This window comes from Alligator mississippiensis, chromosome 1, assembly GCF_030867095.1.
Source record: "Alligator mississippiensis isolate rAllMis1 chromosome 1, rAllMis1, whole genome shotgun sequence".
In the NCBI taxonomy this organism is placed as follows: Eukaryota; Metazoa; Chordata; order Crocodylia; family Alligatoridae; genus Alligator; species Alligator mississippiensis.
The window spans coordinates 362,914,741-362,930,164 of NC_081824.1; the positions used below are offsets into that span (position 1 = coordinate 362,914,741).

The window sequence follows — 15,424 nt, forward strand, 5'->3', positions numbered from 1 at the left end:
TCCACTCCCAGCACTCCTGTCCCTGTGCCAGCCTCACTTCCTCACCATGGAGGCCTCAATCTGCCCCCCCACTCTCCTTCCCTCCCCCATGCCCCTTTCCCCTAACAGACTTACCAGCTAGACACTGCTCTCCAAGCTGCCAGGCTGCATATCAGCAATTGGATTGGTATTGGCCCATATGGCTGGTCAATAATTGGCCATTAGTATCAGCCAAAAAAAAATCTTTATCAATACACACCTATTACTACTATTACTACTACACTATTAATGTTATAAATATTAAACTTTCAAATACATTGAAAGTGAAATGCTATATGAATGATGTGCGGGCTGGGAGCGATCCGGGCCCTTTTTTGTGCCGCATGGGCTATGGCCAGCAGCCCGGGCACGCTGGGTCGGAGAAAGCAGGCGACACACTAGAATTAGGCACGGATGCGTAATGGTTGATTTAAGATTGTTTACTTACACCGAAGATGGTCGCGGTGTAGGCTGGACAGTTTCCCAGGCAAAGCTCCGCTTAAATCCTTGTTTGAGGACTCCGACAGTACTCGGATCACTCCCACGGAGTTGTCGAGGCTCCGTGGATCCTTTTTGTGCGCAGGGAAGAGGGATACATTGAGGATTGCGCTCGGCGATGGGGAGAGGCTAGAGGCTGATCAGACCCCTGTTGCCTGTTTGAAATACGCTGGGTCCAATAGGCTCTGCAGCGCTTAGAGATCTTCACAAGACGTGAAGTCTCCTCCTCCTGGTGTTTGTGGAGTCCTCCAACTTGGGCGGAAACTACTCAAGCTTTTTATATGGCTAGCAAGCCAATCACTAGCCGCCACGTGTGAATAATTTAACGCAAGCCAATAATGGGGCTTGAATTAGAATACAAATGGCGGGAACTCCTTGCAACGTGCATTTCTTAGCTGCAAAGAAGAAATGCACACTGCAAAGAAAGCTACAAATTGGCGGGAAAATAATTCAGTGGTGCCAAAGCACACACAAAACAAAAATCACACCCTTGGGTTGTGACATCCCCCCTTGCTGAAGGCACAGCTGAATTATGCTGTACTCTCATTACTTGAGTGATCCAGAGCTCTGTTACGAGTCGTCAAACAAACAAACAAACAAACATAAAACTTATCAACATAAAAGTTCATTTTCCTGGGATCAAATTAAACACTAACCAACATAAATATACATAATCAGATGTATAACAAAAAACTGTACAATCAGGGCTTCAGTGGGCCTTATGGCGAAGTCGCGCGTCAGGCCCTCACTTCTCGGTGATGTTATCCTTCTCGGGGCTTTTCTTTACCACGCACTCTGAATTCCGGATCTGTAAACATAAACTCTCAAAAAAAATAAGTTAACACATCTTAATATATTTATAACATTTTTATGGAATTTTACTATTATTTCTATATGGACACTCAACTAGATGAAATCGTTGAGGAGCCGTCGTCTAGCTCTTTTAGATAATGGAAACCTAACTCATAGGCCAGTTGTTATTGGCCTGCGTCCCCTAAAATCCAAAGTTGCCTCTTATTGAGTCTAGAACGCTGTAAGAGAAACCCAAACATGTATTGCTCTTCTGGTGTTCTGTGTGGCAATGATGGAAGATGGGATTCACGGTGCCTTGTGCCTTGAATCTCGGTCGGGTGTCGACGGTCCCGATCAATAGATAATCTTGGCTTCATCAGGATATGCAGTCGTGACAACTGACGAAGGAGAGGCCAGTTAGTCATGCTTAAACTCCATGGACATGAGTTCCAGCCATGAGACTATAGCCTTGTCAGACTCCATTTCAGATTCTTTGTATAACTGTTGTAATTCCGTCCAAGCACGAATGCGACTGGTGACGACATTTTGTTCATTAGTTACTTGGTTGATCGTGGCTGTAGGACAAGCTGTTCTTTCGGGAGTTGATGTTGTTATAGGCTGAACTGCTGCTGCGGGAGTTACTGCTGCTGTTACTGCTTCAGGCAGGAGGGGCGGATGCACTCCTCCGCTCAATTCTCCCTTTCGTCGGCAGGAAGGCGTGGTCGTCAGAGGTGGCGCTGCGTCGCTGGGCGGGGTTGCCGGAGATGACACTGTGTCGATAGGCGGAGTCGCTGACCAAACTCTCGCAGGTTCCTCCGAAGCTCCACCCTTCTTTTCCGGTTCTTCCACGTGGTCTCCCTCTTGCTTGGCGCCATCTTGAACTGGCGTTTCAGGATCCCTTCTCTAAGCCGCTTCTTTGACCGCTTGAACAGCCATACGCAGCTGGGCCTTCAAACTTTAATTCTTATTTATTAAATCAGTAATTGTATGGAGTGTTGTACTTAATTCTCCCCCCTTGTCATACTGTAGGGCCACCCTCTCATCTGCGGCGCGTTCCTCCGTCTCCAGATCTTCGCGGAGCTCGGATGGAAGCTCGCGACCCCTTAATCTAGATGCCACCATGTAAGGGGAGAACCGGCTGATTGGCGCCGGTTCTTCACTCTCCCGAGCATATCGTAGGCAACGGGCACACTCTCGGGTGAGGGTCGGGTTCACTGCGCCCGCCGGGTTGACTCTGGCGAGGGACACAGTATCGAGGGGCCTGAACAGGACCCGCTTGTCGCTCATCATACATCCGAATGCCGCGGGGTGCAAATACACTTCCCTCTCTCTTGGGGCTCCGTCTTCGGAAGCTCCCTCTTCTCCCTTCAGCGAAAGGCGTCCGCTGATACATCTTTCACCTGTTCCGCCAGCCTGGTGGTAAGCGATATGCACCTCCAGCTCCATAAAACTTTTCACTTGGCATTTGTTATCACGCCAAGGGCAGTTCTTAACTAATTCTAGCTCTAACGTGTTTTCTCCTGATCCCATCCTCGTCGCCATGTGCAGGCCGGGAGCGATCCGGGCCCTTTTTCGCGCCGCGCAGGCTGTGGCTAGCAGCCCGGGCACGCTGGGTCGGAGAAAGCAGGCGACACACTAGAATTAGGCACGGACGCATAATGGTTGATTTAAGATTGTTTACTTACACCGAAGATGGTCACGGTGTAGGCTGGACAGTTTCCCAGGCAAAGCTCCGCTTAAATCCTCGTTTGAGGACTCCGACAGTACTCGGATCACTCCCACGGAGTTGTCGAGGCTCCGTGGATCCTTTTTGTGCGCAAGGAAGAGGGATACGTCGAGGATTGCGCTCGGTGACGGGGAGAGGCTAGAGGCTGATCAGACCCCTGTTGCCTGCTTGAAATACGCTGGGTCCAATAGGCTCTTCAGCGCTTAGAGATCTTCACAAGACGTGCAGTCTCCTCCTCCTGGTGTTCGTGGAGTCCTCCAACTTGGGCGGAAACCGCTCAAGCTTTTTATACGGCTAACAAGCCAATCACTAGCCGCCACGTGTGAATAATTTAATGCAAGCCAATAATGGGGCTCGAATTAGAATACAAATGGCGGGAACTCCTTGCAACGTGCATTTCTTAGCTGCAAAGAAGAAATGCACACTACAAAGAAAGCTACAAATTGGCAGGAAAATAATTCAGTGGTGCCAAAGCACACACAAAACAAAAATCACACCCTTGGGTTGTGACAAATGAAATGTTAAAATTTAAAGATGGTAATAAAAAGCATGAAACAGAAAAGTTAAGGATCCTACAGCAACATTTCCACTGTAGTGAAACAAACTTCTAGTGACTTTTCCTGGTTAAGAGCCTAATTAGTAAAATGCATTTTGCAGAAGTTCACACCTCCTTTCACAGTTTCATATGCCCTGGTTTTGACCAGGCAAAACTGATGTGCATACACAATTTGATATATGCAGAGACAAACCTATTGGTATGTATCAGAATTTGCATGTGTCCAAATCAAGAGCCTGAATAAAGGCCTCCATTTCTGAAACTCTGATTATAAATATGTAGCTTAATGTCAGCACTCCCAGCCATGGGAGTGCATCAGAGACCTTCTAGCTCCGGGAACACTGATCAGATGACTGGCTCTCCCAGCACACCAGAGTCTTGAAGGGCTCCAATGCATGCCCACAGCTAGAAGCTTGGTTTTTCTCTGTCCTACCAACCTTGTTGCTTCTAGCAGTGCTCCCTTCTTTTTCCTCCTCTTTTTCACCCTTTGTGAGCGCTGACCTCAAAGTCTCTGTTCTTAAGCAACAAAACTTTAAATACCAACTTGAATAGGAAATTGCGAAGTGGGAGGAACAGGCTGAAGTGGGTTAAGTATGGTCTAAACCAGGTGTGTCCAACTTCAGAGTGCCCAGGTGCCACATGCCACATGGGCTGTATGCCACAGGGGCTGCAGATGCAGACTCCACTGTGTGCAGCCCCTTTGCTGTGTGAGCAATGCAAGCCCTCCCAACTGCCACCACTGTGCATGCCCTCCTACTGCTGCCAGAGTGGACACAAGCTCCCTCCCCACGCCACTGCTGCTGTGCAAGCAGTACAATTCCCCCCTGCTGCTGCTGTCATGTGGCTCCAGCTGCCACTGCAGTGGCAGGACTAATGGGAACAGTAGCAGCTGGCCCACAAGGGGCAGCACTTTAACCCCTTGTGGGGCAGATGTGGCCCACAGGCTGCCAGCTGGACAGCCCCGGTATAAACCAAGATAATGGATTCTTATGCAATTATCTGGATTAGCTTTTATAACCCCTGTATCCCTCAGTGGACTAACTGCTTTGTTTTTCTCTCTCCTACTCACTTTGCCTTTCCCCGTAGCATCTCCTCTTTTTCTTTCTCCCTTCCCTACCTTTTGTCTTCTAATCACTGCTTTCTGTTTAGGAGCATTGCTTCCTGCATTATCATTCATAGCATCCAGTGAAGTAAGCCACTACTTGTGAAAGCTTATGCATCTTTGATATAGTTAGTCTATAAGGTGTATATCTACTCTACCTTCTGCCAGACTTCAGGCCAACACAGCTAAAAACTTTTCACTCAGCTAATTGTCTAGCAGAGTAAAACTAGCTACATTTGCTAGAAAAGGACACACATTCAGACATGGGAACAGGCTGAATAGCCCACTGATTTAGTCCCACTAATGGGTCAGGCACTTTGATTCCCTTTTAGACACTTTTTAGACCTCATCCATATTAATGACATGTTCAGAGGACCTGCTTGTTGCCTAGCAGCATTCCCAAGACTAAAAGTTAAGCCTTTGGAGCCTCAAAATAATCTAATCTAATGCAGCACTTACTATGCAGCTTTTGTTTCCTTATGTTAAGTAAATGTCATTTTACATCAGTTCCTCATTGCTTCCTCTATAATACTCAACTATAGACTTGCAAAGCTCCTTTAGCAGCCTAGCAATTACTTGGGGTGAAATTCTATTTCCCTTTGTGCATCTAAATGGCAGTTTTTTAGCTATGTAAGTGCCAAAGATGTCACTTATGTACAGGCTTCCTGGGCCTAACCACTCAGCTATTAGGGCCAAAATATGGGAGGGTCATTGTCCTCCTCCTTCCCACCTTCATTCATTTTTTTCTTTGACTTGTGCTTGGGTATGTACATGCCTGAGATATACATGCACCTATATAGCATGTACATGTACAGCCAGTGTATGTACATGTACATATGTTGTTATGCATCCTGAGTATAAAGTGGGAACCAAAAATGGCCAGGTAGATGGCTAGATATGTGAACAAAAATAGAATTCTGTCTCTGGCCACTTAGTGACATCTTCAGTAGAGAAACATTTTAACACTTTTTTGTAATGCAGTTGAATCATAAACTAAATATGGTCTATCAGCTTAGTAGTTTCAAGCAAAAAGTTCAGAATGAGAAGTTCAGAACTAATCACAGGATACTAGAAGCTGTCTCCTTCGTTTAGTGTCAGTAATTCTCCATACACAGGTTTCTCTCACCTTCTCCTCTCCAGCTGCTATTAAAAGTGTTGGTTGAAGGAAAAAGAATGCAGAGAAAGGGAGCCAAGGGAGCAATGAGAGCCATCAGGAGGAGATGAGCAAGTCTTATTTTCCCTACTCTTTTAAAAGCCAGATTCTTTGGTGTTCGTGATTCCTTCCTCTTCTAATTTTCTCTTTCCGTTTTTTATGTTTTTGTCTCGTCCCTGTTCTCTTTCCTTAGATAATTTCATCCAGATATCTACCTTTGACTAATATATTTACACCAATTCCTCATGAATCTACCTCAGGCTCCCTGACCTGCTTCCTTCTTTCCAGTTCCTTGCCTTGACATAGCTAATATTTCCTATTTCAGGGAAGACCAACATTTTTCACCTTTCTTCTCAAATTTTCTTTCCTGCCCCCATTTTTATCATCACAGCTTGCAACCTGAGTCCTCTAGTCAGGCCCAGAAAAGCATTGCATCCTCTTCTGTGCTATCTTCCCTCTGTACCTACACATGTAAGTGATATCATAATCATTCTAATTTATAAAATTCTCTGGAGTTCTTCTTGTAGATTAACAACTGCAATCTGATCCCATCTAGCAATTCTTTCCAGCCAAACTGATTACAAATCCTCAAAGGGACTGAGGTGCAAGTCTAAATCAACTTTGCAAGGTCTAAAGTGGACTTATGAGGAATTTAGGCACTGGAGTCATAAATAGGAACTAGAACACTTTCATCAACTGGAAAATCACTTAGATACCTAGATTCACTAGGAGGATCTCAACTGGGGCTAATGCACACTCTCAGAAATTATCCAAATTGGCCACATTAATGCCTAAATCCCACCTAATTCTGTTGGGATCCAAACCAGTGTGGAAGGTGTCTAAAGTACACCTGAATCCTTTTGGGGGAGCAGAGAACATTGGGCAACTTTCCATCCTGAGAAAATGCATGCAGCTCATTAAAAACACAGCTGGTGGTTCCCACCTTTCCCCTACGGCCTGCTAGTTAAACGCTCACATAGAAAGTAGGAGACCTAGGTCCCAGTCATCCTCAACCTGAGGAAATTCAAAATTATACATCCAACAAGCGTGCCTTAACCAGCAGTTTATAGGCTAAGCTGGGTGTGGTACTCCATCTCTACTGGGCAGCCAAGAAGGTAATATTCATAGTGTCAGAAGGAAAGTAAGAAAAAAGAGTATGACTATCTGGCCCAATCAGGCATCAGCTAGGAGAAAGGGAGTTCTGGTCTCAAGCCCTTACTGTAAAGACAGTTTATTCAGTTTTCATGAAATAGTCATTTGTTAAAAACCAACAGTAACTGTGTCATCAAAGCCTAGAACCAAGGATTTATAAAAAGTGAATGTTTTATAGAGTATCTTGAATCTGTTTCTCAGTTATAGCTACATACTAGCCATGTTTATTTTAATAAAGGGCACCAAGTTAACGTGACTCTAGGAGCCATATTAAATCCTTAGTCAAGTCCACTATTGATACCAGTGGAAGCTGCACTTATATATTGAGAAGATTAGGTTTGATTCTTAAATACAAAGTCTGATATTTTTAATTTGTTGATTAAGTGTTCTCATCTGGTATATGAGTCAAAAGAAAACCATATAAGATTAAATGGAAAATGAAGTAAATATCTTGTATATCCCACCAGAAATGCAGGATTCCTTGAGAATGCTCCATTTAGGTGGCTGAATAAGTAAAAGAGAAAAAGTGGCATCAATACATTGTACTCTCATTTACTAGTTCTTAATTTGTCCCTAGAGATCCAAAGGTGTTATCTGATGTCTAAACAATTGCTTTATGCTTTGTAATGAAAGCATCTAGTATAATTTGATTGGGTCTTTCTTTTTCAGTCCAGTGCTTTCATACAGTAGTTTCTTGTATTCTTGCCTATAAATAGCTGTTGTTGCCAGTTCTTAAGATCCTTCCCTAAGTTATTTTCTTATACTTCTAGGCTGATCATTATAACTGACTCCATTGCATGGCATTACTGTGAGTACTCTCATACACCACACTCATCTACATTGAACACCTTCAAGAGCAAACTGGATGCTCATCTTGCTGGGATCCTATGAACCCAGCTGACTTCCTGCCCTTTGGGCAGGGGGCTGGACTCGATGATCTTCCGAGGTCCCTTCCAGCCCTAATGTCTATGAAATCTATGAAATCTAGCTGACATGTAGCATGCTGGCTGTATCATGAGCTTCAGGGCAAGAGGTAGGAAGTGCAAGTGTGAGATTCTATTGCCCTTAGCCTTTGACACGTCTCCTTAGACTCTAAGGGTCTTGTTACAAGGTAATTTTGGGCAGCCTCTGGAGCTCTTTACACCTGGTTTGTCCACACATTAATACCTGAAGCTGATTTTAAATACTTGTTAGTGCTTTGAAGTTATGCCAGTCCAGGGCAGGATTATCTCTGATCTAGTCAGTCCATGTTACACTAAGGTGGAGTCACTCTAGGTTACACATTAGTGTAAACACCCTACCCATGCCCACCCTCACTGGCACAAATCGGGCCCACTATCCCCACCACCCTTCCCAGCACTCCCCACTCACTGCCACCCTCCTTGTGGTCTCCCAAATGCCATCTTCCTATTGTGTACTTGCAGTCACCCGCACCCCTCATGTACTCTGGTTACTATACCACATCCTCCTGCTGCAATTTGTGCTGGCCCCTTTGCCAGGAGCAGGCTGCTATTTCAGTATCCTGCTCATAGCTCCTACTCTGCCATTAACAGCTGGCTGCTCTGGATCTCATGCAGCTTCTGGTTTTCTTATAACATCAAATCCCTGGTGGCTGGTTGCTGAACTGTGTCGAACTGAGCCTTCCAGTAGTTAAATCTTTTTCTGACAGCTCAGAGGTGCTGGGGAGAAGGTATTTAACAATGAGCCAAAAGCTTCATTTCACTTTTAGAGTATTTTAGTTAGTATTACTAAGACTGCACAAAGCATTACTAACATTGGAAATTAGAATATTACTACCAATCAGAGAAGTGAAGCTTTGAAGCAAGTGGTTTTCTGAACAAGGTAGCTAAGTACAAGGATCTTGAGGTGTTTCATATATTCTTGTGACCTGCTTTTGGGTTGCAACCCCTGGGTTGAGAAACACTGGACTAAATGACCTCTGGAGATCCCTTTCAGCCCTACTTCTCTCTGATTCTATGATGATTCTATTAAATGTCTACCAGGACCATCTTCCTTATGCACACAGAGTCAAATGATTGCTACATTTGGGGTCAGAAAGGATTTTTCTCCCCATTAGGATTAGCAAGGATTTGGTGGTGGATAGGTTTGCCATCCTTTGTACCAAAGTCCTCTTCCAAGAATCATCTGGGTGTATTTACCCTAATGAATGCTGTGATAGAGCATTGGCAGTGACCTTTTCTGCTTTACTCTTTCAATGTAGCACATGAATGGGTTTTCTTTTTTATATTTGGAGTAAAGGATGATCATAGCATATGCATGCATATACATGTATAATCTGTAGTATGCGTATCTTTATAGGTTATATAGAGACTAACAGAATCATAGGGCTAGAAGGGATGCCAGAGTTCATCTTAACCAACCCTCTGCACACATTATGGATATCACCATTATTTTACTTATGATTTCTTATAAAGGAAGACAAAAATGCATTTTAAAATTGTACCTATTAGTTACTCTTATCAGCTGATTAACAGTTTAAACCACATTTTCTTACTATGAAGGAATTTTATATCTATTAGAAAAACATTGTAAAATAGGCAGAGACTAAATGTCTGTAGAGACCATGTGTGAAACATAAATTTAACAGATACAGAGCTACCTGAAGTGAATCATACAGGTTGTAGAAATGAACGATTCCAGACAATCAGCTTTAAATAAAGTATTATTTATTTACAAAATCAGCTCAGTATTTACTCCAGTGTTAAGTTTTGCATTTAACATTTTTTGTATTGTCTTATGAACTCCAAACTAATACTGATGAGGACTTCTTCATCACCATATTTTGCAGTGGGTGTTTCTATATTTATTAAAGCTTGTTTCCACTGAGACAATTGTTTGCAGTGTCATATGGCTAATTTCAAGTCTTCCTGACTGGAAAATAATAACTTTTAAAAATAAGTGAAGAGATATAAAATCTATGCATTAATGTATCATAGTTACTCACATACCATGCATCCCCAAAATAATAATCCTTGTTTTAGGAACAAAGAGTGGGAAAAAAAGATTTTTTCCAATATTTTAACTGCCACAGCATATACTCAATATGGTTGAATGCTGTCTCCAGAAAGACAGGGTGGAGCTCTAGCTGCAGCTTCGGAACTACAGTACTACTGCTCAGAAGCCATAGGGTTAAAATTAGCTGTGACCTTGAAGGCTGCCCACTGCCCCTTTCTCCTGGGCTGGAAGAAAAGCACTGCCTATGGCAGCCATTACAGAGAGCTAAAACATGTTTTAATTCTGGTGCAGGAAACCAGCTTCCACACTGAAGACATGCACCCAGATTGTGGAGGGCTGATTTTTTAAGGAAGTGAGAGCATGTTACATGCAAAAATATTGTATTTTTGGTTTTACTCCCTCCTCCCCCAGTTCATTTTGTTTACCTCCACATTTCAGTTTCAACATTACCAAATTTTGCAGTTAATTACATTCTCCCACACAGGTGGTACAAGATAGGTAGAAGAAGAAAGTGAAAAATAGGAGTTGTTGTTCCATGGTGTCGGGATTTCATTTACCAGGAATTCTGCACTTGAAACTTTTAAAGGAAAAAATAGACAAACTAAATCAACTTTCATCTGCATGAGCACTCTTCCTAAGTTTCACACCCAAAACTAAAAGAATATACATGTATGTGCATCTTGTATATGCAAATTAGTTTTACAAGCTTGAATTCTGCAGTTTGTGGAAAATTGATAGCACACAGCAACCATGTGTGGAAGGTTGGTTGTTTATGAGGCCACATTCTGAAACTTTGACCTCTGTAGTCATTGGAAAGGTTAATAGAAGAATGGGTTGTGATTAAGTTATCCATGTGTTAGATTATTTAGTTTACATTTTACTCAGTAACAATTGTTTACTAATAAGTACAGCCACAGTTCATATTCTGATCTTGAAGGAATTTGTTCTGCTGGGTCTTTTTGTTCCCACTGAAATCAAAGGGAATTCAGCTCCATGTAAGAGTGGAACTTATCAAACATAATAACCTTTATCTTCTTCACTTTAGCTCAAACCTCCTAAAATCTTTAAGGCCCAATCAGTAACTTTAGTATTGTTTAATTTAGGCCCAATCAATAACTGTAATGTTGAAAAATACACGGGAAAGGCCCTAATCATTGCTTTAAGACTCTGCCATTAATCACTGTGCACTTCTACAAATAAAAGCTGTGACTGATTTTCCTGGAAATGTGGAGGGCTAAATTGTCACAGCCTTTATTCAGCTGCGCAGTGCATTAAAAGGAATGGTTCACACTTACTCACGTTCATCCTGGCAGACTGTGACTCTAGCCATGAAAGAAGAGCAGAGACCTCTAGTATTCATTGATCAGAGTAGTTGGTCAGAAAGCCAGAAGGAATGGTGATAATAAGAACTCAATTACAATGTTAACAAAAGAATACTAATGACTGACAAAGGGAACCATGGGTAGATAATAATATAATTAAGGCTTTACAAGTGCTTAAACTAGTAAAAATAATACCATGGTTACTCAGATATAAAACGATACATAAAAATGTTCCTGAATCTGGAAAATGTATACATTTCTTATAGTTTTCCAGGTATTTCTACCTAATCATTGGAGGTTTGCCTTGAATTTGTCCTTTCACTGCTACAGCAGAGAAAATTAATTGGGGGGGGTGGCATTAGGTGGCCCCCTTGCCTTCTGCCCCCTCTCTCCTCACACTGTCCAACCCCACTCTTCCCAAGCACATGGAAGTGAGGGGCAAATTTGAAAACACTGACTTTGAAATAAACAAACCTATAGTAGTTTGCATACAGGCAAATTACTGTGGGTACCTATAGATTTGGGCCATCCAGAAGTGATGCATTTTGTCTTTTTTAAAACAGCTGCAAATTCATTAAAACACTTTTAAACAGCACTTTCATACCTACTTATATATAGTACAAACTATGCATGTAAAACAAAATTAAAATAAGCAGTAATTTAAAATCTGCTCTAAGAAGCTTTCTACAATCCATACAGTTATGACTGGGGGAAAGTTATGACAATGTAATCAATATTTTTGTGCATGTAATTGACTCTTTTTGATTATAAAGTTTTATTTTTCCTCTACAGAAACTGATGAGATCGTCAGTGTTTCACATGTTCATACTGAGCATGGTGGCGGTAGATGTCATTGTTGCTGCTAGTAATTACTACAAAGGAGAGACTTTCAAGAGACAGTATGATGAATTTTACCTAGCTGAGGTGAGTGGCCTGACTTTGCTATCCAGATTTTTTCCATTACGAAAAAGCAAAGAATGTGAATGTCAAACAACTTTTAGCATGCCATTTTTTATTCCCTTAAGCAGTTTGAGAATTCTTTGTTAACTTGTTCAAGTTCTTCTGTCTGACAGTGGCTGACAGCCCTATTTTGCAGCCTTTTGAAAGGTAATTTCCTCAAACAAAATGTCAGTGGTAATGAGCTGAGGCTTGAGTATAACCTCTTCAGGCAATGCAGGGCTGCTAAGTTGTTTTCTTTGGTTTTTTTCCAGCATAAGTACAATAGACAGAAAAATGTAGTCTTCCTAAAACAAAATAACAAAGACTGTACCTCTTAAATTCTGCAAATTTAATTTTGGAAAACATCTTGGTTCAGGAAAACATTTAAGTACCTATTCTTAAGTATAGCCAGCTTAGTGATCCAAATAGCCCAACTTTGGAAACTTTCTGAAAATACTGCAAAATATAGTGTACATAGTGGGAACTGGAGAAGACTGAGGCTGTGTTGTTAAAATGATGGAGGGGTGGAAAGGGGGATTGTTGTAGGTGGTTATCTTGCCAAATGCTTGTTTGAATGTTTATTTTAAAGGTGCTGGGATTTTACTGTGGTATTATGCCTAAAGCCTGCATATGTGTATTTTAACTTCTATATACAACAATTAAAAAAAAGCTAACAATTTAATTGAAGTCATTGGGACTTAACCATATATGTAACTTAAGGCAGGCATTTAAAGGTTGTTCCTAAGCAAGAATTTTAATCCATAACTTAGAGACTTTAATAAGAGTATTGATATCACTGGGAACGCTGAAAACTCATTAAGGGCCTTTGTACACTCCACAAAATTGTTCTTTAAAGTACCTTAAATGCCCTTTTGCACTGCTTTAATATCATTGCTGTTTGCACACTTGGCAATGTATTCCACTTTAAATGCCTTTGGTACGTAGCATAATAAAACACCTCCAAGGTGTTTTAGTTCGCTACCTAACAAAGTGCAACAGTGCATGGGGTGCTCGAAGTCAACGTGCTTGGGGCTTTTCTTTTTTTCTCTGTAGAGCCTGCCTGTCTGCCTGAGCTGTGTGGGGGCCTATTGCTTCCCTTTATGGCTGCAGGAAGGCCGGTGCTTCCCTCCAAGGCTGTGGTACCCCCTGGGACCGCCTGGGTTAGGTGCCAGTGGGTGGTGCCACCTAGGGGGCCCCTACACAGCTCAGGGACCAGTCAGCCCACCAGCAGCTCACCAAAGAGGCAGGTAAGGATCAGGCCCTCACCCTTGTGTATATGCCATGGGGGGTTACTTTGGTTTAATACTGCCTAAATTGAAGCAGTGTTTTTAAACCCCATCATTTCAATTTAGGGAGAACTAAACCAATTAAACCACGTGGTGTGTAAAAGCAGCCTACCTTTTCAAATTACACAACATGTTAAGGGACCCAATCCTACAAGATGTTTCTCACTAGTAACTGGGTTTGTTATATGCTTACATGCAATCTCACTGTAGTCTTACTGCTTGCTTGATGAGAGCCAGAGTGTTCAGCAACCTGCAAAATCAAATTTTATATATAGTTTAAGCCCCATATTCCACAAAATACCTTTGGTAGCTCAATACCATGGAATATCAGACCTAAGACTCAGGACTCAGATCCACATGGTAAGGATTTCCATTTAGACTTCAGCATACCTAAAAGGCAGGTGACGATCCTTGGAAGAGTAACCCAAATAGATAGGTTCAGCCACCTTTTATCCCTGCTGTCATTGGAGGGAATTTGGAGAGATCTCCAAAAGACTATCAAGAGTGCTTGGACCCTGCACTAAGCAGCATCTCGAGCCAGCAAATAGGACACACTGGGCACATGGTTGCTTCTGAACTCCCCTGTTCTGCAGCGCTTAGGCCCATAACTCAGTTTTGCATGTGAGATACCTCCACCCACTCAGGTTCCAGAGCCTCCAAAAGGTAAATGCCAAATGAGTCAGTGGTTTGAGGGCTGCACATCTTCTACATAATAGCGTAATGGTTGAAGTACTCACCCAGGAGTGAGAAAACAAGGTTGTAGCCTTCCTAAGTCTGAACGGTTTCAAATCAACATTTCTCACTTCCCAAGAAAGTGTTTTTAGTCCATGGAGCTTAAGTTCCATTGACTAAGAACAGGAGTAGGGTCTGATTAGTGCTGGTTAATCAATACTGTTTTCCTTAGTAGCCACTGGTCACATAAAGCAAAAGTTAATGCAGCCAGAGGCAATAACTTTTGGTAAGTGCTGTCTCCTCATCTCAACCTGAATGCAGCTCTCTTGGCAAAAAAGAACCTTATGGCCACGTCCCCTTGGGAAGGGCATATGCTTGCTGCAGGAAAAAAACAGCATCACAAATTTGTGCCGCTGTTTTTTTCCCCAGCACACACCCCAGCAGCCTTACTGGGGTCCTGGGACCCTCCCAGGGCTCCAGCAATGCTGATCCAGCGCATGGAAGCTGGCTGGCAACTGGAGTGTGGCTCCAGCTGGCCAGGCTCCAGGGCAATACACACTGGTGCCACATGTGCTGCCGCATGGATTTTTTTGACACTGGGATCTCCCACTGTGCTGTAAATTAGGAGCACAGAGAACGTGTGCATGTGTGGCTTGTATAGTGTGTGGCACCGTAGATGGGTCTGCAGCGCTACACACCTCTGTGCACACTTGTCTGGATGCACCCTATGAAGCCAGCTAACTAAGCAGTAGGGGCACAATTATAAAGCAAGAAGGAAGAATGCTTTCTCATCAGAGTTGGGCATTTGTTTTCTTGAAGATTCCTGGTATCCATTAGAGGCCATATTCCTTTACTTCTTCACACAACCTCACAACTCCAACAATTTCTTAAAAGAGGAATTTTTTTCAGAAACCCCACACAGTGAACCTTATGATATTTCTCATGTGTATGGCCACTGTCAAGTTTATGATATGGGCCTGTATTCCTGACACAAATGTCACTGACTTGATTAAAATAAATCGTAACTTTGAACTCCTTAGCAAGGCCCATTCTGTGATAAAGGAAGGCCACATGCTGAATTTTTTAGTTTGGCATGTTTTCTTTACAGTGTTTTTCAGTGGCTTTCAAAACACTAAGCATATTAAAAATTTTGGCAGGAAGGAAATTCAATTTTCAAAGGTTCATATTTACATTATTGTTTTAAGAAATGTGGCATGATATTACCGTTCTAG

At 42.4% G+C, this 15,424-nt stretch overlaps 1 protein-coding gene across 5 annotated transcripts in view; it reads left to right on the plus strand.

Annotated features, from left to right (window-relative positions):
- The window catches only part of NALCN (sodium leak channel, non-selective), a 505,598-nt gene that overhangs the window by 245,127 nt on the left and 245,047 nt on the right, over window positions 1–15,424 (plus strand). For all 5 annotated transcript variants that reach the window (XM_019486907.2, XM_019486906.2, XM_019486908.2 and 2 more), the window contains one exon: window positions 12,088–12,219. In XM_019486907.2, the coding sequence (XP_019342452.1) occupies window positions 12,088–12,219 (132 nt within the window). The remainder of the gene's footprint in view (window positions 1–12,087; window positions 12,220–15,424) is intronic.